The sequence below is a fragment of the Zonotrichia leucophrys genome, chromosome 5 (genome assembly GCF_028769735.1).
Source record: "Zonotrichia leucophrys gambelii isolate GWCS_2022_RI chromosome 5, RI_Zleu_2.0, whole genome shotgun sequence".
NCBI lineage: Eukaryota > Metazoa > Chordata > Aves > Passeriformes > Passerellidae > Zonotrichia > Zonotrichia leucophrys.
Genome location: NC_088175.1, coordinates 33464751 through 33487937, shown reverse-complemented (window position 1 = coordinate 33487937; position 23187 = coordinate 33464751). Strand labels below are relative to the sequence as shown.

At 52.5% G+C, this 23187-nt stretch overlaps 1 protein-coding gene across 6 annotated transcripts in view; it reads right to left on the bottom strand.

The window, feature by feature from the left end:
• The window catches only part of DGKZ (diacylglycerol kinase zeta), a 54644-nt gene that overhangs the window by 12235 nt on the left and 19222 nt on the right, over positions 1-23187 (bottom strand). For 3 of the 6 annotated variants that reach the window (XM_064714146.1, XM_064714150.1, XM_064714148.1), the window contains exons 2-24: positions 12906-13014; positions 12121-12216; positions 11275-11352; positions 10900-10956; positions 8718-8786; positions 8249-8320; positions 7824-7940; positions 7660-7731; positions 7248-7343; positions 6895-6977; positions 6646-6706; positions 6127-6240; positions 5589-5729; positions 4999-5077; positions 4655-4710; positions 3531-3593; positions 3211-3284; positions 2988-3099; positions 2477-2676; positions 2080-2180; positions 1866-1945; positions 723-767; positions 388-457 (exon numbers count right to left, since the gene is read on the bottom strand). In XM_064714146.1, coding sequence (XP_064570216.1) covers positions 388-457; positions 723-767; positions 1866-1945; positions 2080-2180; positions 2477-2676; positions 2988-3099; positions 3211-3284; positions 3531-3593; positions 4655-4710; positions 4999-5077; positions 5589-5729; positions 6127-6240; positions 6646-6706; positions 6895-6977; positions 7248-7343; positions 7660-7731; positions 7824-7940; positions 8249-8320; positions 8718-8786; positions 10900-10956; positions 11275-11352; positions 12121-12216; positions 12906-13014 — 2045 coding nt within the window. Of the gene's footprint in view, positions 1-387; positions 458-722; positions 768-1865; positions 1946-2079; positions 2181-2476; positions 2677-2987; positions 3100-3210; positions 3285-3530; positions 3594-4654; positions 4711-4998; positions 5078-5588; positions 5730-6126; positions 6241-6645; positions 6707-6894; positions 6978-7247; positions 7344-7659; positions 7732-7823; positions 7941-8248; positions 8321-8717; positions 8787-10899; positions 10957-11274; positions 11353-12120; positions 12217-12905; positions 13015-13771; positions 16335-23187 lie in introns of those variants that run through there. The other 3 variants (XM_064714144.1, XM_064714145.1, XM_064714149.1) reach the window with 3 other exon arrangements.

Here is a 23187-nt window from a genome sequence, read left to right as displayed (position 1 = left end):
TCCTTGCCTGTCCCTCTGAAGAGTTTATAGCCATCCATTGCAACACCCCAGCTGTGTGACTTATCCTGCCATGTCTCTGTGATGGCAACTATGTCATAGTTTTCTTGCTCTACCATATCTTTTCGCTCCTCCTGTTTGTAGACCATGTTGCACACATTGGTGTTGACACACTTCAGTTGAGCTACTAATTCCTCCACTTTTCTGGGTACAGGAGCTGTAATTCCTATGCCCTAATTCTCAGGTGCTTCTGTGGTTTCTAAGGCATCAATAACCCTTGGATCTTTGCAGCCATGTGGATCTCCATCCCCTACCTCCATTGAGCTGGCAGACCAAAGGACCTTGCCAGCACATCATCAGACCCAGCTCCTAGTGAAGGGGGATACTCACAGTCCAGGAAGCACCACTTGGGTGACAGCCTCTGGAATGACACTGTCTTCGGCTTGGCTCCATCTCCCTCCTGCATAATAAAAGAGAGGATAAAGACATAGCTTATGGCCCCTGCATCTCTCTTCAGAGCATTTCTCCTGCTTTGGGAGGTCCCTGCAGACATAGAGGACCACAGGCACTTGGATGAAATTGAACACAGGCACAGCACACTGCAACAGGGAGCACCATGGGACAGACTGGAGCTGACTGTAGAGCAGTGTCACAAGATGAGCCCCTGAGACTGGCACAGTGGACATGGCAGATGGGCCCAGAGGACAGAGAGAGGCCATACACACCTGGAAGAGCAGGCGCTCTAAAGCAGAGGGCTGTGCAGGGAAATCCTGCAGAAAAGCAAGGTGTCCTGTTACAGCCTGCATCTGGGCAGCCCCCCCCCCCCCCCCCGGTCCCTCTCTCATCCCACTGGAGTTGCTTGATGTGCTGCCACGTTTGGCTTTACAGACTGTCTGGCCAAGGTACCTGGTCCTTGCCTGGCTTTAAGATCAGAGCACAGAGCTTACCCAAGGAGTGATAAGAGGTAAACCATGAGGTGACCAAGGAACACCAGCCACACTGCACAGTTTTAAAGGTGCGGGAGATTGCAGGGGCATCTGTCTATCACACTGACACAGCAGGAGAGCATTACTCTGTGAACCCAGGAGCTGTTAGCCATGTGCCTGCCTGTCTGTCCCCACCAGTGCCTGGGCACAAAGTGGGCAGGGGACATGCATACAGAGCAGGCACAGCAACAGGCAGATGCCAGTGTGCCAGCCCAGGCAAGCAGCTCTGCAACTCAGCTCTGAGGGACTCTACACATACAATGCATGGGATTCCCACAGGCACAAGGGCCAGCTAACAGCAGACTAAGAAAGGTCCCTTCAATCTTCTCTGCAACAATCAGATTGAGCAGTGCAGCACCAGAAGCCACACTATGGGCTTAGAAGGCATTGCTCACCAGGACCAACAGTAACACCGTCTATGTACAGGTCACAGACGTGCTAGTACATTGGCAAGGACATAAAAATTACTGCTTGTAAATGAGAAGAGTGGGAGGGGTTATAAACCTAATTCAGGCACCTGGAGAAGGCGGAGCTGTGACAGGAAACACAGAGCCTGTGAAGGGTTGAATGGTTATAGGCCCCCCACAGGATGTGTGCTGGCTTTTTATACTACTCTGTAGCTTTTCAGAGTCACTTTCTGGGCTTGGAGAACAGTCAGAAAAGGAATGCTGAAGAAGAAGCTGTCAGACAGCAGGGAGCAACAAGGCATACAGCTTGGGACCCTGCCTTCACCACATGGTGAAGGCAAACCGTGACCTCTAAGCGTGACCCAAAGCAAGAGTTTGTATGGTGGTGTGTGCAGGTCAAGGTGGCTTCAAAATCCTTTCCCTGAGTCCCTTCATTCTCAGTATTAAGCTATGACCGCTTTTCATGCAGACTCACCTCCTGTAGCTTCTCAATCTGAGTCCGGCACAACTCCAGATCACTGTCTCCTGGAACCACGATGATCCCCAGTGGCACAGCTGAAGGACAGGGCACAGACTTAACTCAGGGAGCAGCCCATGCCCCATTTCCAACACCTCACAGTTTAGCTACAGGCTTTGCCATACTTGGGGACTGCAGTTCCCACCCCCTGGTCACTCAGCTGGTCACTCACAGGCTTCCTTGAGCTTTTCCTTGTCATAGTTCAGTGCCTCATAGTCGCGCATGCTGATGCGGCTCACCCGGATCCGCAGCCGCTCGGGCACTGGCTGCTGGCTGTGTGCAGGGGGCAAGGAAAAAGGAAGATTTCAGAAAGTGACACCCTGCTTTCTCCTTATTGCCCCAATCCCTCCAAAATAGGCAGGAGTATTGTATAGACTGGGGTGGGGAGCTTGGCACCAGCAGCTTCCTCAGCATCAGGGTCTGGTCTTACTTCTGTGACCCAATCCCTTCCCAGACCCTATCCAAGAAAGGACTGAAATGCCTCGGCCGGTCACGGATCAGTCCCATCCCTTTCCCTGCCAACCATCCTTCCTTGGAGAGGAGGTGGCAGATCAATCTGAGGAACCTACTCATTGAGCAGAGGCATGGAGTTGCGCCGCTTGGTCTTCTGCAGCATGTTGGCTTGGTTGCGCAGAGAGATGTGGATGCAGGAAGCTGCCAGCTTGCAGGGCTCTCCATCTACCTGCATGGGGATGGCCTTGGATGTGGTGAGAACCACCTGCCGGCACTGACAGAGCCGCTCCCCATGGCCACCGACTTGCAAGGCAGCCTGTGAAAGGGTCCAGAGGGAGAGCAGAACATGGACTGAGACGTGGATGAGGGGAACATCCATTGTCATCTGGATGTTACAAGTGAACAATGTTCTGAGGGTCTCAGGTATGATTTCAGTGAGAAGGGACTCACAGAGACCAGGGCATGACAGCACCTCACCTAAATCTTAGAGAGCAGACACTGTCATATAGGCCAGAACCACAACTCCTCCAGAGAGGATCTGTGGAGCTGTGGGCTGGCTGACACCTGGTCAATGGGACCATTCACTCCCCTGATTGCTACCTACAACTGGCAACAGCACTAACTCACCAGTGATGTCATGGTGAAGCCGATAACTTCAATGCAGCCATCATCATGGCGCTGGGGCTCGAAGTCATGGTGCTCCCCAGGGTTGCCCCAGGGCATGGTGCCTGCACAGTACCTGAGAAAGGACAAGAAGAAATACCTGGACTGGCACCCCAAACCCAGGCAGAGATCTACAGCACAGGTGTGAAAAGCCCAGCAAATGAAGACAGGTCCCGAGGGTGCTCACCTTGGGATGTTAAGGAAGACCAGGCACTGGGGCTTCAGGTCCTGAATCTTGGAGGTCAGGTCTATCCCATCACACTAGAGACAACACAGGGGTGCTCAGGCTGCTGTAAGGGGGAGCCTGGTCCATCCTACTCACTTAGGAAGAAATGACCTCCCTCCTCTGCTCCCTATAGTGAATGTTCTCCAAGTCAGGGGAAGCTGATGCTCCCAGGAAGTTCCCCATTCGTTCCCCAACCCTGACATATTCAGTGTGCCAAGGGACATTATTCACACCTCCACAGCTCACCCCCTCCCTGGACCAGAGCACCCCAGCACACTCACAACCAGCCTGACATGCTTCGCCAAGTCTTTGGAGCTCCCGGTGAGGAAGTCGGAGAAGGCCGTCTGCCAAGGTAAGAGACAGAGTTAGTGCCCAGGTGTTCAACAGAACGGGAAGCCAGGAAGCCTGCCTCTGACCTGCAACTCAGCCTGCCTCTGACCTGACACAGACCTCAGCTGATCAAACCTGCAAACCCCCTTTTCATTCACTGTCAGAAGTCCTCTTCTCCTCCAAAACAACCTGATCCATTCCTCTTGCTATTTTGCCTACCAAAAATCTTGAGGCACTGTCAGTAACATGCTCTAGTATTCCCTTGCCAGCCCAGTCCTGACTTTAGGGAAGAGCTGACAAGATGAGTCTCCTACAGTGAGAATCAAGTAACAAGAGACAAATTCAGTCTCAAGCTGATATGAAGTACCACCAAACAGAGCTGAAGTGACCCCATCTAGAGATTCCAGGAGGGACAGCATGGTTCCCCTTTGGGCTTAACTGTGCAGACAGCAAAAGAGACACAAGCGAGACAGGTGTGAGATGGCATGGAGCAGAACTCAGCCTTTAGTACTGCTTGAATACCAGTCACCAGACACGTGCCTAGAAAGTATATTGAGGATGGGGAGACAGAGGAACAAAGATGATACTGAGATGCAAAGCTCTCAGGTGAGACACAGGAGAATGATGTAATTAGCCAGGAAACTGTAACTGGTCCAAGGTATATAATAAAAGACCAAAGTAGTGTGAAGACTATGGAAAGGCTTCCTTTTTCTCTGCAGGGGGGACAGTCTGCCTTCCCACAGCTCCAGGGCGGTCCTGCCTTGGTGACCACCCCTAAGCTTGAGATCAAGAACAATAGTGGCAGGAGATCAATACAGCAACTGTACTGCAGGCCACAGAGCAAGTTGTACTGCCAGCAGCACTCACAGCCAAAGGGGAGCTGGACTCCCAGCACTGCAGTATTTCTCCAGCAACTTTCCAGCTTTGGGCTGGGGGGCTTAACTTGGGTGCATGTGAAGGTCTATGTAGCTTATGGGTGAGTTTAGGATGCAGGCAGGAGGCGGGTCCAGGCCTGTGCTGCAGCTGACGTTAAGGCTGCTATGACGGCAGGCTCAGACATCCCCCACACACTCACCCCAGCATAGAACATTTTATTCCGAAACCGGCTGTTGAACTTCTCTGGGTTGGCCTCTAGGGAAAAGGAAAAAAAAGTCCAGGTCACTGGCCTACACATGGAAACATTTTACTTGCCAGCTCTCCTCAGACACAGCTCTCCAGCCAGCCTCAGCCAGGGGTCAGGCCCCAGCTTCTTTCCTGCGCAGGCACCCCTTTTCCCCCTTTGCAGCTTGGACTTGCTTCTCATGTTTCACCTCCAGCTCTGCCCCTGAAGCAATTCTCTTGTTCCCTTTCCTGAGGAACCCACAAATGAGAGCAGGCCCATCCCACAGACACTGACCAAGTCCTGCCACTGCCCTGTACCTCGAGATTCGTGGAACTCCAGCGTCACCCGTGCGTCAAAGCCAAGGCTGAAGTAATTATTAAAGACATCCAAAGGGAGCTGAAATGGAAAGGAGAAATAAGGATGAGGCCGCCAGCATGTGCCTGTGGCACAGATGAGATCAGGTTACAGCAGAGCCATTACAGTGCTCATGAGGCTGAAAGATCCTGCTTGCCTTTTCCCTAGGAAAATACAGAAGTCACCAGCCTGAGATGATGGATTATTTCCTGGCTCCTAGGGGCAAGGGAAACGGTCCAAGGGGACACACTCTGCTCTCTGAGGTTTCTGCAGTCACCCATGTTTCTGTTAAAGAAAACAGTCTCACAGAAGACTTATACCTGTTGTAAGTTGTTGTTAAAAACCTTTGGTAGGCATTTATTTATGAACTCTACATACACTCTTGCTATGAATGCTGTGGCTCATGCCACATGAACAGAATGGTGGAATTGGAGGAGTGAGAGGGAAACACCAACCCGAGAACATAGCCCCAAGTGCTGGGACTGCCCAAGCCAGTGACAGAAGAGAGAATGCAGACTCTAGCACAGGGAACAGACATGGAGAGGTGTCCCACCTTGTCAGCAGCTGCCTCATCCTTTTCCTCAGGGCTTGTGTCAGGGTTTGGCTCCACATGGAGGTTCCAGCGATCAAGCTGTACTATGTTCCCATCTTCAACGTGTGATAGGATCTTGGACAGAGGCTCATCTGTGTAACCCTGGTGAAGAGAAGGACTTGGGGAGTCTCATGCCGGCCTCCCAGAGAGATACCCCAGACAGCAGGCTTTGGTAAGGCATACCAAATATCAGAATAAAAGATGTAGAAGAGATCAACTCTACTTGAATGCACAACAAAATGGGACTTGAAATTTAAAACAATACATCTTCCTTCTAAAAATTTTCCAAAGTTTGAAAAATCAATTGCTTTTGTAGAATCTAATGCAGTACCATTCAAATGTCAGAAGAACAGCAACGTCCAAATTGCACTTATTTGTTGCTCTGTATTTACAGGAAGTTGAAACATGAGCCCATGCAAATCTCCAAGCACATGTCTGAAACAAGGATTGAAGCACTCAGCCCTGCTCTCAGCAGCGGGTTCTTGTGTCCATCACTTACCCCACCCCAGTTCAGTGTTCTGGCCAAGTCGTTCCCTGTCCCCAAAGGTAGGATGGCCACAGGAGGAGGTGGGTTGATGCGTAACTGGTCCAGAATGGAGAGTATCCAGCCCACCTGCTCAAGCAAGAGAGTACAAAGAAACCATTAGTTATCTCAGGGACCAGCAGGCAGGCAGAGGTGACTTGGAGCACTAGCGATGGCAGAGGGGCAGAGATGGGGTCTCCTTAGCCACAACTGAGGCTATTCACAGTCTTTAACACTCTAATCAGGTGCTGCAGGGACGCACCAGTAACCCCAGTGAGGATCCTGGCCCTCAAAAGGGCTACAAATCCTGACATGTTAGACTAGCACTCCCTGGAACAGTGCACGAGGGGACCCACAGCATCTCTGCTACCAGCTGTACCATGGGTGCAGTGTGCCCAGTTTGTCCTGTTCTGGATTACAACAAGGAGGGCTGCTGTCTGCACTGGAAAGGCCTGGGGGAAGGGGCACCAGGGGATGGAGGGGCTGGGGACTCACCGTGCCATCTCCCCCGCACGCCAGGATCCGGAGGTTGTGGACTTTGCGGTACAGCTCCAACCTGTGGGCAACAGGGAGGTTGAGGAGGGGAGAGTTACTGAAGGTGTTACACAGCAGCTGCCTCTCGGAGCCCTTGGCATTCACAAAGCCACATCCATGTCTCCCTCTATGAGCTGGGGGAAGAGCTCTCAGGAGGAATCCTGGGACACGGATGGGGGAGAGAAAGGTGCTGCCCCCATCAGTACTCACGCCTCCTTGGGTCCACCCTGGCTGAGGTCGAAAACCTGCCGTGGGTTGAGATACCACATGAAGGACTGGATGATCTTGGCTCCCTATGGGGAGAAGAAAGACTTCAGGTAATATTGAGTTCCCAGTGGACAGCAGAAGGAGGCATTTGGTCCTGCCTGGGGACAGGCTAAGACAACACCATTCTGGAGGGGACACAGGCAAAGCTTGGCCGAGGTAGGAACTGCTATGCAGCAAACTGGCATTGTGGCCTCTTGTGCAGCTGAAGCATCACCAAAACTGTGATGACAGCTCAGCACTCAAATGGCAATGCCCTCACAGAGATGTCTTCTTAGACATACCAGCCAAGGCCATACCTGATTCCCACCACTCTTGGGGTTCACAAACACCAGCAAGGGCTTCATGAGAGGAGCTGGCATGGGCTTGATGACAAAGGGTTTCCATCTCCCTTCCTGCAAGAGATACCACAGATCCTTCAACAAAGAGATACCATAGATCCTTCAACAAAGCTGGGGAAATGCAAACTGCCACCTCCAGCTGAGCCCTAACATCATGCAGGTCAGAAGCAGGAGGAAGAAAACATCCCAACCACCCCATAAGCTTTGTTTCTGGGATATACCCTGCCAGCAGGCATGCTCCCTCCAGCTCAACATCCTTAACGTCAGTACAGACCCAGAAAAGCCCACATTTATTCTCAGCCTTGCTCCTCACTGTTCAGTCCCTCTGCCCTTCCAAGACAAGGTCATTCCCAGTCCCCTCATATCTTACCTCAGCCCCCTTTTTGCTGGATTTCCGCTTGAATGATGTCCTCTTCTTTTTTTTACTAGACTTCAGTGGATTCTGTAGAGAAAAGGAACAAACACAAAAACTCTGTGAGGAGCCACTGGGCAAGCGGTAACTTTGAAAGAGCCCCAAGAGCTGAAGTGACTCACCTGGGGCCGCCGGACCCGCAGAATCCAGGTGGGAGGAACGACGACAGCAGCGTGAGCCCCCAGTGAGCAGGGCTCTTCAATGTGTTGCAGCATGAAACACGATACTTTGCTGTGATACTGGCCAAGGAGAAGACAGAGAGAAAACTCAGCTGCTCAGTTTGCTGGGCACAGCCACAATCCCCTCCCCTCAGGTTCCCCATGCCAATGCAGGGAGTGCTGGATGAAACCATGCAGGAATTTTGTAACGGGAAGGCAATGAAGAGAAAGTTTCTCAAAGGAGCTTGCAAATATTATAGTACAGCCTCTGCCAGCAGGGGGAGCTGTTGAGGGCAGGCTGCCGAGCAGCAGCTCGGGGAGCCCCGGCAGAAAGCAGAGGTCATTCGTGCAGAACTGACTGGAAAGGCATTCAGGGGGGCTCTGCTCACCGCTTGTTTGCACCAGGAACAGCTGATGGCTACAATCTCTTTGCTGTGGAAGGCAAACTTCTGCTGAAAACCCTATGGAAGAAAGGACAAGAGGCTTAGGGAATTTCCTACAGTTTCCTATCATCCAACAGTAAGAGACATTAACAAAGAGAGCATGCCTGCAGCTGGAGCCCTCCAGATCCTGTCACACAGTCCCAATCACAACAGCACCAGGGAGGCCACTGTGCTCTGTAGGGGTGTCCTTATTGCTCAAGGAAAGCATGTCAGGAAGACAGTCTCTGTCAGGGGAAGAACTACTCTATGCGGGAAGCAGTTACACAGTACTTCACTGAGTAAAGCAGGGCACGTGTCTTGGTTTTGCTGCCAAACAGGAATGGTGGGATGTCCCTGGTTCCAAGCCCTGTGCATGTCTCTGGCTTGACCTTAGGTTTCCTTCAGGCTGAGAAAAATGCCCAAGATGCCCTCTCACCTTGCCACACTGCCGGCACTTCCCTTCCTGCCGCCTCCGGTGCACCCAGTGATGTCGGACAACAATGGGCTAAACGGAAAAGAAAAGGAAAATTGAAAAAAAAAAAGAAGTGAAGGGCCCAGGGCAGGAGGGAACACAGGAACGGGCAGAAGGAATGGACACAGGCCAGCCAACCTCTGCTCTCGCAGCAAAACCACTGCTCATAGGGACCAGCCCCCCACCTGCTGAGAAGGCAAAGCCAAAGAATCAGGGGACAAGAGGCCAAATTAAGATGCTCCAAGAAAAGGGAATTAAAACCAGAAGAAATAGGAAGGAGGACGGGGAAACTAAAGACTGAGAATCACACAAAGCAGATCCAATGGAGAGTGGGTAAGCAGCAGCACATCTCTGTCCCCTAACATCTCTGCCCAGATGCCCCTAGTGCCAGGTGAAAAATGTGCTGGTGGATGGAGTGAAAATCCCTAGAGAGACACAGTTTGTGCCCACAGGAAGAAGATGGAAGTGCTTGCAGCTAAGCAGTGAACCTCCTCACTCCACATTCCTCGAGAAGAGTGGCAGCCTCAAAGCCCTCACACCCACTTCCCCCTGCTCTTTCCCCAGGCCAATCCTGAGCTTGCTTCAGTGCCAGCGTGGGCAGCAAGGCTGCTCGGCAGCACCTCTGCTCTGCTTGCAGGCTCACAGTGGGTTCAGGGCTGGGACTTGCAGAAGTGATTGTGAGGGTTTCAGAAGTTTTGTAATGAAGTACCACTTGTCCTAAATCCTATCCTGTTTTTCCAGCCCTGGACCGGGAACAGGCTGGAAAACTGCAGAGAGAGAAGCAAAAAGAGAAAGGGAGTACAAGTTCACAGGCTGGCATGACAGGGCCCAACATCCTGCTCCTGACAGCTTTTGGGATCATGATGATGAGAGACAGAAACTGGCAGGAGGTTGGGGTCAGCTCCAGTGTTGCCTCCTTTGAGTGCAGCACACATGAGGGGATGAAGAGTCTTGTTGGCTTTAGTGGATATTAATCCAGCAGGAGCAGAAGGAGGGCTATGCCTTGAGCTCAGCTCTGGGTCCAAGCAGGCACATCTAGCAAAAGGGCTGACCCTGAAGGAGATCCCTGGCACCACAAAGGCCAGAAGAACACCTTTTTAGGGAAACAGGAAGGAAGAGGTCTTGGAGGAACTGAGAAGCATTAGAAAGACAGGATGGAGAAGCAGAGTTTGTGAGAGAAAAGAAAAAGCAAGAAAGGGGAGGGAGAAAAGATTTGTAGAGGTTGGAGAGAAGAAAAATAGAGACAGACAATTGAGCAGAGACAGCAAGCTGTTAGCAGAGTCCAAAAGGTAAATGAAGCACAAATAAGGGAGCTAGACTAAGAGCAATATGGGAAGGAGGCACAGAAAGAAAAACAAAGCAAGAAAGAAAGGTTTAAAGTGATGCTGAAAGCTTCCCTTTACAACGTCATGCCGGCATTTCAAAGCAGGCAGCCCTATGTTTGAACATCCTTCCCCAGCTAGGTCTGCTGTGCCAGCACAAACACAGTATGCTGGGGGCAGCTCTGTTACCAACATGGCCCATGACTGAGCCACCCACACCCACTCCAGAGCCCTGCACAGGCTACATTGGCTCCACAGGCTGGAGGGTGAAGCATGAAGGCTGACAGCGGCTTCCACCAGTGCAGGTCAGCAGACAGGTTCCAGGCCACTGCTTATGCCCAGTACATTACAACATGGGCTGAAGGGGTCTGATACCACTACTGTGGGCAACTTCCACTGCCACCTGTGGCACCTAGGTCAGAGCTGAGTGATAAAGCCAGAAATGAGCCCATACTGCTTCCTTCCAAATTGCAGGAGACTTGGGGACCTGCTGTTTGCCACAGCCTCATCTATGTGCCTGAGGACCCAACACAAGGGTCAAAATTTCTCCCAAAAACCACTGTCTGTAAGTTCCTCCCATGCAGATTCAGGACATGCAAACCATCGGATGCTCTGCATCTGCTGCCTGCAAACTTCTCACTCTTCAAACCCAGTCTGTGCTGCTGCCTTGCAAAGAAACTCCCGTTTATGGCACCACTCCCTTGGAGCAGGAAGGAACATGATGCCTCCACTTGGATGGGCAACACGCTGGCAGCATCTGGTGTCTTTACACCAAACTGGAAATGGGAGATGCAGATGTGGGCAGTCTAAGGCACGTGTCTCACCTCCCGTATGTTCCGGGATCCTGACTCCCTGAAGGAAGGCTTGCAGCGAAAATTTATCTGTAAGAAGAACACAGGAGAAGAACCAGTAAAACCATCGTACCTGAAGGAAATCTACTGGAATTTACTGCACTACAGTAAGATCCACAACCTTTGGAGTTGTTTGGTACTTTCCACAAAACATATCTTGGTTACTGAACAAAATGGGGCCTGGGGTCCCAATCATATCACTAGATCCTCATTTTGGTACTGTCTCCTCAGAAGACCAGTCTCTGCAATTACACATTGCAGTTCCTCCATCTTCTTGTGTTTCACTGCCCAAGACAAGGCTGCTACAGTTTTTCAAGCTGCAGGGAGGGCTTAACAGGCTCTACTCACTTTCTCCAGCTGTTCGATGCAGGGTGTATGCACTACGATCTTGCAGGCTGCACACTTGCGCCTGGAGAGAGGTTTTTGCTGAAGGGTAAGAAAAGAGGAGAAAAAATATACATGTGAATGAAAATATGCAGTGTTCAGAGTCTGGCAGCTCAGCCTCCCATCATACCTCCTTCTTATGTACTGGGATACAGTACAAGCTCTACTGTAAGGTTAGATACAACCTAGACTTCTTACCTAGTGAAAGGCTCTAAGCATGTGCCTATAGCAGTTGTTCTCAAGCCTGGGACAGAGCAGGGAGGTACTTTCCCTACTGTCCTGTCCTGCAGTACTTGTCTTTTTCTGACACTGCCTGAGAGCACCATGGAAGCTGGTCTGGGAGGTATCTGCAGGGTGGTATCAGTGGCAGGCACTTGCAAGATGGCATATGGAGCATCAGCGCTCCATATCCTGCACCACGAGCAGGACTGAGCCTACAAACTGGGAAGGAGGACTGCAGGGGCAGGAGGCAACAGGCCTGGGCCTCCAGAGCTCACTTTTCTCCTCTGTTGAAGGGTCTTGGATTCAGATTGTCATTCCAAGGGTGTGGAATACCAACAGCCTCTCTCTGGAACCCTCCAGGCAAGAGGCAGCCCTGCATCAGGTTCCCATTGCAAAATGGGAACCAGCATTGGCAGAAACTGGGGACTAGGCCCTCTGGTATGCAGAGGCAGAAGGGACACAGTCCCTGCCTTGGCAGCTCCCCAGACCCCTGCATGGTCCCCAGCAGCAGCAGCAGCAGCAGCGCAGCCTCTGCGGTCTCCCCATACAGTGACAGCACAGCCGCGTTTGTGGCCCCAGGTGACTCACCAGAAGCTTTGCCATGCAGTTCTGTTCCCCAACGTAGCAAAAGTCCCCAGAGACATTGGTCTCAAACCAGATGTGCTCCCCATAGACCGCAGCCTCCTGAAACACACAAGACAACACAACCTCTGAGAGAACCCCCAGAGAGGCAATTGAGCCCCTAAAATACTTTGTGCAAGGGACAAGATATTGGACAATGCTGGGAGGTGGAGGCCAGGAGACAAGATGCATGCAACAGCCAGGGACATCTGGAGAGAGGAAGCCTCAGAAAGCTGCTGCCATGTCCCACCTGTTGTAAACAAGAGGCCCCCAGGAAACCAACTCCAAGACCTACAAACCACTTGCAGTGTCCTGCACAGGGGAGCTGCTTTAATCAGCCTGAGAGGAGGCATCAGGGCAAATTCAGTGCAGGGGACACTCCTGAAGCAGCTTCTGTTCTACAGTCTGAAAGGGCAGCTTAAAACCTGTGGGGCATTGGCTGTTAAGGAGCAGGGGCTTACTCCTGTTGCTTGGCCCCAGCCAACAGATCTTGGCTGTCAGAAGCAGAAAAGCTGGGAGAGGAGTAGTTATGCCATCCCTCCAGGAACCACCTGTGTCTCCACAGCCTCTCTTTTGCAGCATCAAGTAGTGCTGCCAGAAGCACAGATGCTGGCACCAGCTGGTGGCAATGGGAGAGGCCATAAATGTGTCAAAGTCAGTCACCTGGGAAGCCTCAACCCTGGGAAGAGCCTGCTGCTTCTTGGCCAAGAGCCCATTCCATGCAATGCCCAGCAAAACACTGTACAACTTACGCTCCAATCCACAGTGCTGCGTATCTGCCTCTCCGAGTCGCTCCTCATGGCTAGTGCTGGGTTTGGCTGGGCTACCATGTGTTGGAGACTGGATTTAGCAATAGCTTTCCTGGAAGACAAAGGAGGGCTGGCTATTAAATATATATGCAAAGCACAACTTGCTTCTAAGATGACACATGAGGCTGCAGCAGAAAAGGCTTCTCAGGACCAAGTGGCTGGAAATGAGGTGAATTTCCATCCCAGGTGGCTGAGAAGTACCTGTTTCTGTCAGATAGTCCTGTGGGATGAAGAAATACTGGCCACGTTGCTGACAGCTCAGCCAGACAGCCTGTACCCAACAAAAGGCACAGCATGGGCCTGCTGGGTTAAGGCCCTCAGGGATAAGAGTTCCATTGTAAAACACCCTGGGAGTGTCCATGGAGCTGCAGTGGTGGGACTGCCTTTGCAGGGACAATCTAGAGCAGCTGTCCAACAGTCTCCGTGCATCTCTCAGAGCCTGGGGTGTTTCCATGGACCAGTACAACTGCCCAGAATAAAAGGAACTGTTTGTTTGGGACTAGTGAGCTTTTCCCAGATGTGCTAGGGTGGAGGAAAGGAGCAGGAAATCCAGCCAACAGGAGAAAGTGTGCATCTCCAGCCAGTGACCAGGCCTACCACATTTCCCTGGTCCCAGCCTGGCAGGAGAGGACACCCACAAGCTCCAGGTGGAAGATCATTATGGTACACCAGCAGCACTGCAAGACACCAATGGGAGCCAGGGCCAATGGCGCTGAGTCTCTTCCCTCCTTCCCCACCAAACCTGGGTGTACACTCCCCCTTTCCCCTCCCCAAGGCATTGCCTGCTTACATGCTGCCACCATACATACAGCAGCCGGGGGCTCCAGCCGTCCGGGGTGGTGTGGCCAGTGGGCTCCGGTCCCAAACCCTTGACGAGGGTGGCAGAGGGGCACTTGGTTCCAGCCACTCCTGCACAGCGCTGGGCCAGCCGCCGGGGGTGGCCAGAGGGGAGCGGCCCAGGCTGAGGGGCATCGCTGGAGCGCCGGCGCTGGCTGAGGCGGCGGTAGCGGCCTGGCAGGCCGTAGGCAGCCCGGCCGTGCAGGGCCTCGGTGGGCAGGCGGTGGGAGGAGGCGCGCCGCAGGCAGCGGGGGCCCCGCGACAGCAGCCCTGCCTGCAGCGGCCGCAGCTGGGGCAGCATGGCCAACCACGTCTCCTCAGCGCTATGCTCGTGCTGACCCTGCTCAGCTCCTGCTGCTGCACCACCGTCCTCTGGAGACTCAGATGTGGAGCTGTCAGTGCAGTGAGCCCCGTCCCCCTCCTCCCCCGTGGGAAGGAGGCTAGCCAGGAGGACAGTGGGACCCAGCAGCTGGGCATCAATGGCTTGTGCCTGGCCTCCGCCCTTCTTCTGCACGGCAAACCTGGGGCTGAGGCAGGGCGGCGTGGTGCTGGAGCGGCGACGCGTGCCGGGACGCCGGACCAGCCCCAGGCAGGAGAGGGATGCCGCTGCGGTGCCTGAGCCGCGGCGGCACTGGGCCAGCGAGGCGGAGGGCAGCCCCACCTGGGAGCGCCGCCTGGCCTTGCCCGTGGGCACAGCCACCACGCTGCTGCGCCGCAGCCCCTTCCGCCCAAAGTGCCGCCTGAAAAAGCTTTCCATTGCATCCGGATGGTGGCTGTTAACACAGAGACCAGGGATTAAGTAAGCTCCCCCATGAGTCCCAGGCCACGCTGTGGCTGTCAGGGCAAGGGGACAGTGGGAAGCAAGGGATAGAGGGCTGAAGCAGGGAGTGGGAGACATGGCAATGCTACCAGAGGCGTGTGGTAGTGTTGCTCCCCATAGCTTTACTGCTCCACGAGTCTCACAGCTCAGCCCAGAGGGCTGCAATGGCAGGGAAGGTGTCACCGCCTAGCCAGGACCCTCTGCATTCCCTGCACTCCACTAAGCAGAACGCCTGTGCACTCCGAGGTGCCAATCAGCCCTGGCACCTCCATTACCCCTACCATTCTCCTGATGCTGATCCACCTGGTTTCCACACAGGAACCACTCTACTGAGGTATCAGTCCCACCAAATTTGTAGCAAATTGAAATAAAGCCCTTGTGAGTCCTACAGAGGAAAATCGACCAGGCCAGTAAAACCACGGCAGGAGAATTTGGTAGAAGAGGTCTGGGAGAGCTGGAAGCTGGGAGAGGCTGGAGCAGGGCAGAGGAGAGTTAGGAAGATCATCCCATCTGTCCTAAGCAGAACTTCCTTCTCATGGGAGAAAGAGCTTTATGGAAAGCTCATGCTTTCCCTGCCCAGCTCTCAAAGCTCAATGGTCTGCCTGGACATTGCAGCAGTCTGTTAAAAGTCATGGGTGGAAGGTGCTGCAACACTTTCAGTGGCAGTAGCTCAGCACACAAAGGCCTGAGCGGAAGGAGCTGAGTCTGGCTAGCTCCAGTGTTCCCCTCCTCCAGAGACAGTGCTTCATTTCCCACCCTCCAGCTGCCACCTCTCTTCAGCTGCTAGAGGATTTATTCAAGGCCAACTTTAAAAAACCCACCAAAACCCACAGTTTGGTGGAAGCAAACTTCTCTCAATTGCTCCCAAGGCAGGGGACTCAATCATAGTAGCCTGCAAGCACACAAAAGCCATCATCACCACCACTCTCAAGGATTTCCATACTGTGCAAGGCATCTCCTCTACCCACCATGAGAGCATGGGCATGCTGCTCACCACGCAGACTGACATCTCCTCCCCTTCTTCTATCTTCCTCTCTAACCATGCCCTTTTACATTCTCATGGATCAGTAATATCAGAGAACCTTCAGGACATCACTCTGGCCCAAACTTCCAATGACCTAAGGCCCACAAAAATAGGTGCATTTATCAGAAGCTTCTTCTCTGTTTATTTGGGAAAGGCATGTAAGATGGGACACAGGTTTTGTCTTCTGGACAAAACGGAGTTTTTGATAGTGCTTGTAGCACAAGCAGCACATTGGGCTGTACCTCTTTTAATAGATGAATACAAAGGTGAGTTTGTATTCTTGGAAAAGACAAGGCTTGGTTTGGTCTCCTCCACCCTTGCAGACAAGGAAGCCAGCTCTTCAGTTTCCATAGGCTTATCACCATGCCTATACTCAGTAATGTAGGGGAAGGAGGGATGAGTGAGGAAGGGAGGGAAGGAGGCAGGAAGGAAGGAAAGAAGGTAATGGGCTCCAGAGAGCAGCATCAGGGCAGCTAAAGCCTGGCTAAACTGAAAGCAAAGCCAAAGCGTCACCTCCTCAGAAGTATTTCTCAAGTCCTACCACTGCAAGCAATGCAGGCAGGTACTTGGTCACCAGAAGGTTCAATCCACCCAAGGCCCACGCAGCTCCGCAGAGGGCATCAGCTTTTTGGTGATGACTCTGCTTCCAGTCTGTTCCCCACACTGCAGTGCTCCATTTATGTACCCTCTCCATATTATCTGCAAGACGATGCACAGTAAACAGCATAGAATCAGAGAATCTAAACTTTCCCTGTACATTTGGAGGCCATTTCCTCTTGTTCTATCACTTGTTACCTGGGAGAAAAGACTGACTCCACACCTTGCTACAATCTCCTCTCAGGTAGTTATAGAGCTCAATAAGGTCTCCCATGAGACTCCTGCTTCCTCAGCCATTTCTCCTAAGACTTGTTCCATAGACCCTTCACCAGCTGTACATCCTCTGGATGTGCTCCAGCACCTCAGTGGCAGGAAGAGGGCCCAAAACTGGACACAACACTCAAAGTGTGGCCTTACCAATGTTGAGTACAGAGAAACAGTCACTTTCCAGTCCTGTTGGCCACACTTACTGACACGGGCCAGGATACTGTTAGCCTTCATGGCCACTTGGCACATGCTGGATCATGTTCAGATGGCTGCCAATGAGCATCTTCACCAACAGGTATTAAAACCTTTCAGAACAAATAAAACACATTAAAAAACACAAGCAAGAATACAGGATGTGGCACAATTGCAACAGACCTTTTTTTGGTCTGCTTTAGCTCCTGGGGGAGACATACTGACCAAAGGCACCTCAAATGAGCTGAATGGCTGTTCCCTCCCACCCCAGATATTCCACCAGCACAAAGCTGTTCCACTGCTTACTGTGTTGCTGCTGTGGGCAGGAAGATCTCTTAACACAGCTTCCTTCCTTTTTGCACCAGTCTCGTGAGGAAATCTGCTACAACAACCTTGGTTTGACATTTATGTTTGAGCACTAGCTGACTGCGGACCTTTTTATCTTCAGGGCTGTCTGTAAATGGCACGTGGAATCGAGCTCTGACCACCAGTGGTGAAGGTTATTACAAGATTGCCATCTGACAGCCCATGAGAGCAGCATGTGGCAGCTCAGATATACTGGATGAACATATTCCCACCTCTTGCACCTCACCTCCAACCTGAGCTCCAAATGGTGGATTGCAGGTGTGAGAGCTGCTGCTGGTGGAGCAGATGGACAAACTGCCGGGGCTGCCCATGGTTGATATGCATTAGCAGAGCTGCATGCAGAGCAGCTGGGGAACCGTGCAATAGGCAGAGAGGAGCCCGAAAACAGCTAAGCCTTGGAAGGCCCAGACTTAACACCAGCATATTTCTGGCATCTCCATTGTTTGTCACGGAGAAAAAATGGAGAGGAGCCAGCAACTGTGGCTGCTTTGTAGAGCACATTACTCGGCTCAGTTAGATAAGGAGGCTGGATTGAGGCAGCCTGGCATTTGTAGGGTGCAAAGTAAGGAAGTACTGCTGCATGTTCTGAGATACCAACTCTACTTATGAGCAGATACACACTGTCTTTTCAATCTCCTTCTGTGAATAAGGAAGGAGATAGCAGCTCTGGTCTGCTCATGATCTGCAATCAGAGCTCTTGAAAGGTGGGGTGTTTTTTACTACCAGACTCCTCAAAGCATCCTACACACCCTGCCTGGCCTCAGTACAGAGATGCTGCTGAAGCAGGAACATGTCCCATCAAGATCTAAACACCCTTGGAAAGAACAGCAGGGATCCAAGAGGAAAAACGTGCATCTTGTAACTGAAGTGGACGTAGAGCTTGTGAATCAACTGTTATGGAGACATCTCTCCAGATATCCAGCAGCTAGCTCTCATTTGGTGATGGTGATTCCAAAACCAGACAGGCTGACCCTTAGGCCTAAACATGCAGTGTTCCCCATGACATAACCTTTGCCCACATCACGAAGAGAATCTGGATATTCAGCTCCACTATTCTGCTTTGTTTCACTAACCTAGAGCAAACTCCCATGTACCATACTTAACAGGCTCTCTGTGGTAGGCAGAGGGATCCTGTGCCACACACCCTCTTGGCCCTTCCTCTGCATTATTATTCCCTTTGTCCCTCTAGCAGCCGGGTCCATTCCTGTCAGTGCCCAGAAGCAAGAGAGATCTCAGGTTACCTTCATACAGTGACAAATCTGGCACCCCTCTCCTGGCACCAAAGGAGGCAAGAGAACCATACTGCAGGTTGTTGCTGATAAATGCACAAGCCTTGAGCCACAGAGAAGTCTGGACATAATAATTCCATCAGCTCCTTCTGACCTTTCAGCAAACCTCCAATTAGTCAACTGGAAAGCATTTTTTCCATCCACGGGACTACCAGGGAAACAAGTCCGAGAGCTTCGCCCTGTTCCATGACGAGCACCTGTCCTGATGGCAGCTGGCTGGATTCCTGCATCCTGGCTAGCTGTGAGTGCTGGGGAGCTGCTGTGGCACTGGAGCTGGCAGAGTGTGAGCAGGAGCCCACTTCAGTTTACAGTCTGTCTTCTCCTGGCAAAGACACTTGACTCATACAGATCAGCCACAAGGAAAGTGTGTTATTAATAGGCACTCCTGTGTGACAGTAAGATCTCCTGGGCTTCCTCCCTGCCTCCTCCCTGCCAGGGCACTGGAGGGACTGAGGGGCCCAGGAGCCCATCCAGAGAACTGCTGCTCATTCCCACCCCGCTGGCACACCACTGGTTGCCTTCAGCCTCTGTTTCCATTGCAAGCTTACACAACCCGCAATGCCCTTTCAGTGCTCTGATATTCAATCTTGCCATGTACTCTACTGTCCTTACACCACCCCTGCTGAGATCCTGTCCCCGCTCTCCAGTCCTGCTTCCCACACATCATCACCGACCTCTCCACTCCCTGGAGCTCCCCAGCCAGGCTTCTCTGACCTTACAAGAGCAACCTGCACAGATGAGGTCTGCTGAGGAAGGTGCCCCTGTGCCAGATGGGGAAGGGAAAATGCTGGTCAAGATGTGGTGCAGCCCTCAGGCTTTAGTTGCAGTGAGGTGTGCAGTAATCAGCAAGTTCCCATACTGTGCACTTTGTTTCTACTCAGAATTTCCATTCCAGCTGTCATCTCTCCTACCATCATACAAATAAAACTGAGTCAGGAGCTTCCCCATATTGGGTCCAGTATAAACAAGGAGATGGGGCTCCCCCCAGCACAGGGATGCAGAGGCTCCATCCAAGCCATGAGCCTTTCAAAGCACCATGAGAGGTGAGCTATGGGCTATGTTCATCTGTTTTAGGATTCATACATTTGACCTACTGCAACAAGTGCCACCACCTATATGGGCCACTTCCAGGCTTCTGAGCTGCAGGAGCATGGTATTCCCAGAACAAGGACAAGGACATCCTCAGTTGCACTGTCACTCTGCAGAGGAGGGGATTACTGCTGCAACTGCAAGGTTGCCCCTCCAAGCTGCAGAAGCCAGTTTCTGATCCTAGCAGGGTACTCAGAGGGCAACACATCTCATCTTTCAGTGAGTCCTGGGCCTGATCAAGATAAATTCAGACCTCTCTGCTAGTAAGAAAGCAAGGTAAGTGCTTAGAAACCAGCTGGTGGTCAGATGCATGCAGCTGCAAAGGACCTCCTCCCAGCCCTGTGGTCCCTGTGGTCCCTGCACGTGATGCATAGAGGTCCCTGTCAGGGCTACTGAGCATGGGCATGAGAGCAATACCTAATCATGTTTGCCAACTTGCTCAGAAGACTGTCAGTGTCACTGGGCACTCTGGGTGGCCAACCTGGAGGTCCCAGGACAGCACTGCTTCACAAGGGACAGGCAGCTACATCAGTGTAGACTCTGTATTCATCTTGTACCTGGCTGAGCACGAGCACAACTCACAGCCAGTCAGGAGCTGGGAACACCACAGGGAGGAGATACAACTTCTAAGATGCTTTCTTCAAATGAGCAAGTCAGGGTGACAGATGCAACACCAAGGACCGGCAGCTGCCTTGGGGGACGATTGTAGAAGGGCAAAGAATAAAACACCACAGTCTGACAGTTTGTCATAGTAGGCAGAGCCAGGTGAAAGGACACTGCCTAGCCATGCCTCACACAAAGCAAGGCAAAAGCCATCCCACCTTCATGCCTGGCCCTCCACAATGCTCACATTTGGTTTTCTGAGAAGAACGGGGGCTGAGAGCAGAAGGGACTGAGACTAATACAGTTCCTAGCATTTTCCCAACACCCTTCTCGTGGCAGCTCCATCCCACTTCACCCCAAGCTCTGTATGATGCTATGGTGCCATCTCCTTTTGCACCACTTTCTCAGGGTAAACATGAGATCTGTTTTAAAGCACATCTGCCAGAGTAGCTCAGATCCTCCACAGAGACTTCATAAAGTGAAGAGTTTGCCAGCCCTAATATTCAGAGTAATGTTCCCATTACAACAATGTGATTTCCTTCCCAAAATCCATGGAAGACAGTGTTTTATCTTAATTTAAACCAAAACCATCTCCTTGGAGCCTCCTGGGCTGACTCTGGGCATTTATATCCCTTGACAACTTTCCACCATCATAATGTTATGAAGTTTATATGCCAGTACAGTAAATAATCTGCCTCCTGGCAATCAAGAAACCTGACAGCACTGATGTAAACAATCTGTTGCTGCATTTGGCTGAGGAGCTGAACAGCAAGACTGACAGCCTTGAGCCATGAATTAACCAGGGCTGAAATGCAGAGGGTGAGCCCTGGACTCATGGACATCACCCATGGTGCTGGGGCTGAGGCTGAGCAGGGGTCGGGGGAGAGGCTGGCCACACAGTTTCTATTTTGGTCCCATCAGCAGGACCAGTGATGCAGGCTGGGAAGGAGTTGGAGAGTTTCTTCTCTCTCTCTCTCTCTCTCTCTGAGCCTCCTTTCCAGACTGACACACATGAAGCCAGGCAGCAGGGGCCTCAGCCAGGGTGTCCTGGAGGTTTAGGTACTCAGACCATGGTTTCTTTTGCAGATTCCCCTCACTCAGTACACTCAGCTCTGCTCCTCACAAGGAGGGATGCACTATTTAAAGGGTGGCCAGTCCCACAGCCCAGCTGTTGAATCCAAACTCCCAGAGCAGCCCCAGAGTTTTTCCCCAGCACACAATGAGAAAATCCTGGCACAGAAATTCCTACTGGCCACAATGCTGCCCCAGGCAGGGCAGTACACAGTGTCTGCCCAGGGCAGCAGCCCTAGGGAGGAGGCAATGAACCTTGTGTGACAACAAAGCTGCAGTGTGGCAGATACAGAACACAGGCAGTGATTCCCAGGGCTAGTGAGTCTCTGCACCTCCCAAAGCAAAGTCAAGAAAACCTCAGGCACTCCGCAACATGCACTGATCACTGATCAGAAAGATGAGACTCACATGCCTCCCTCCAGCCCACAGCAGGGATCAGGAAGGGCATTCCACTGCTCCTGGCATAAGAAGGGAATCACAGTGCCACCAGCACCACAGGATATTCCAGGACTCCAAAAATCTGTCCTGCTTTCCTAAACTATTCCAAAGCAAAGTGACTGAGGACTGAGGGTCCTGGCAAGGCACAGGCTAGCTCCCTGTACACTGCTACCTGCAGATTTCCTGCTGCCACCCCCATGCCACATGGACTGGCAGGACGAAAGCAGCAGAACGGGCGGCTGGAAATACACCACTGGCAGGGCAACCCTACAGAAACAGCAGCCAGGCACCACTGAGTGCCATGGTGCCTGTGTTTTGCAGACCCCTTGCCTGAGCCCTGGGGACTGCAGTGGATCAGCTTTGCTCCAGGCTCTAGCAGCAAACAGTGCTCGACAGAAGCAAAGTTGAGGGTCTTGGGGATGACTCTGGGGTCTGCTCCCCCTGCCCTTCACAGTGGTCTAGAACTAAATGCCATAGCTACAAACCAAGGGCTGTCTCGTCCCCCAGGTCCCCTCCCATCCCCCACCCAGCACAAACAAAAGCAGCAAGCGTGAGGGAGAGGGACAAGCGGGAAAAGGAAAGGGGAGATAGAGGGAAAAAGCCCCCGTGACCTGATCCGGAGCGGCGCAGGGGTCCTGCAGGTGCCGAGTGGGCGGCAGCGGCCGCACCGCAGCAGCGGGCCAGCCCTCCCCTACTAAATCCTAGTTTGGAGAGAGTGCTTGGCTTCTCCCTCCGCTCCTCCCCGCGCTGCTCTCGTTAAAATAGCCAACTGCACTTCCTCTCCGAGCAGCCCTGAGGCCGGCTCGCCCCCAGCCGCAGGCGCATGCACCACAGCGGGCCCGGAAAGAGAGGGGTCCCCACGGCGCCAGCTGCTCTCCAAACACTCAACTGCAGCTCGGGGATGGCGCAGCTTCCCTGGCAGCGGCAGCAGGAGGACACGGGGAGAGCGCGCCAAGGTGGCGATTCCCTCCTGCCTCCTTGGAACTTGGATAAAGGGGTTTGCATGGCTGATGAGAGTCAAGCCGCCTGCCACAGAGAGCCTGTCTACATGCACAGGAGGTAACTTGCTTCTGAGTTAGTCTTTGGTTCACACAGGCTCCACAGATGTCTCAGGAGCTTTGTGTCTTCCCTCATCGTGAAAACCCTCCATGGGACCTCTCATAGCCAGGCTGGGGACTTCCCCGTCATGCTTCACCACTATCCGGATTCCCCAGCTGCCTCTAGGGATCTGCTCCCAGCCAAACACAACCCATCTCCCTTTTGGGGTCACAAAACCCGTTTCCTCCTTGGTCTTTGCAAAGACGAAGGGAAGGTCATGCCAAAGGCCAACTCACTCTACGATGTCACCAGCTATTGTTTTTTCAGTCATTTACCCGGGCAACAAGAGCCAATAGCCACACACAGGCCTTAGTGAGTGAGTCAGTGTGGGTGACTGCAGCTGAGATTTTGTCTCTCACACCCTGCCCCCTCCTGCCTGCCCCTTCCCCTCGCCTACATGTCATGGCTAAAATTAGACAGCTCTTCTCCTCTGTGTGTAGGAATGTGTGTGTGTTTGGACGGTGCCCAGAGCTCCTTGGGGCCTGGAGCGGGACTACAGTAACACAATCATAACAAAATGTCACAGAGGCTGCA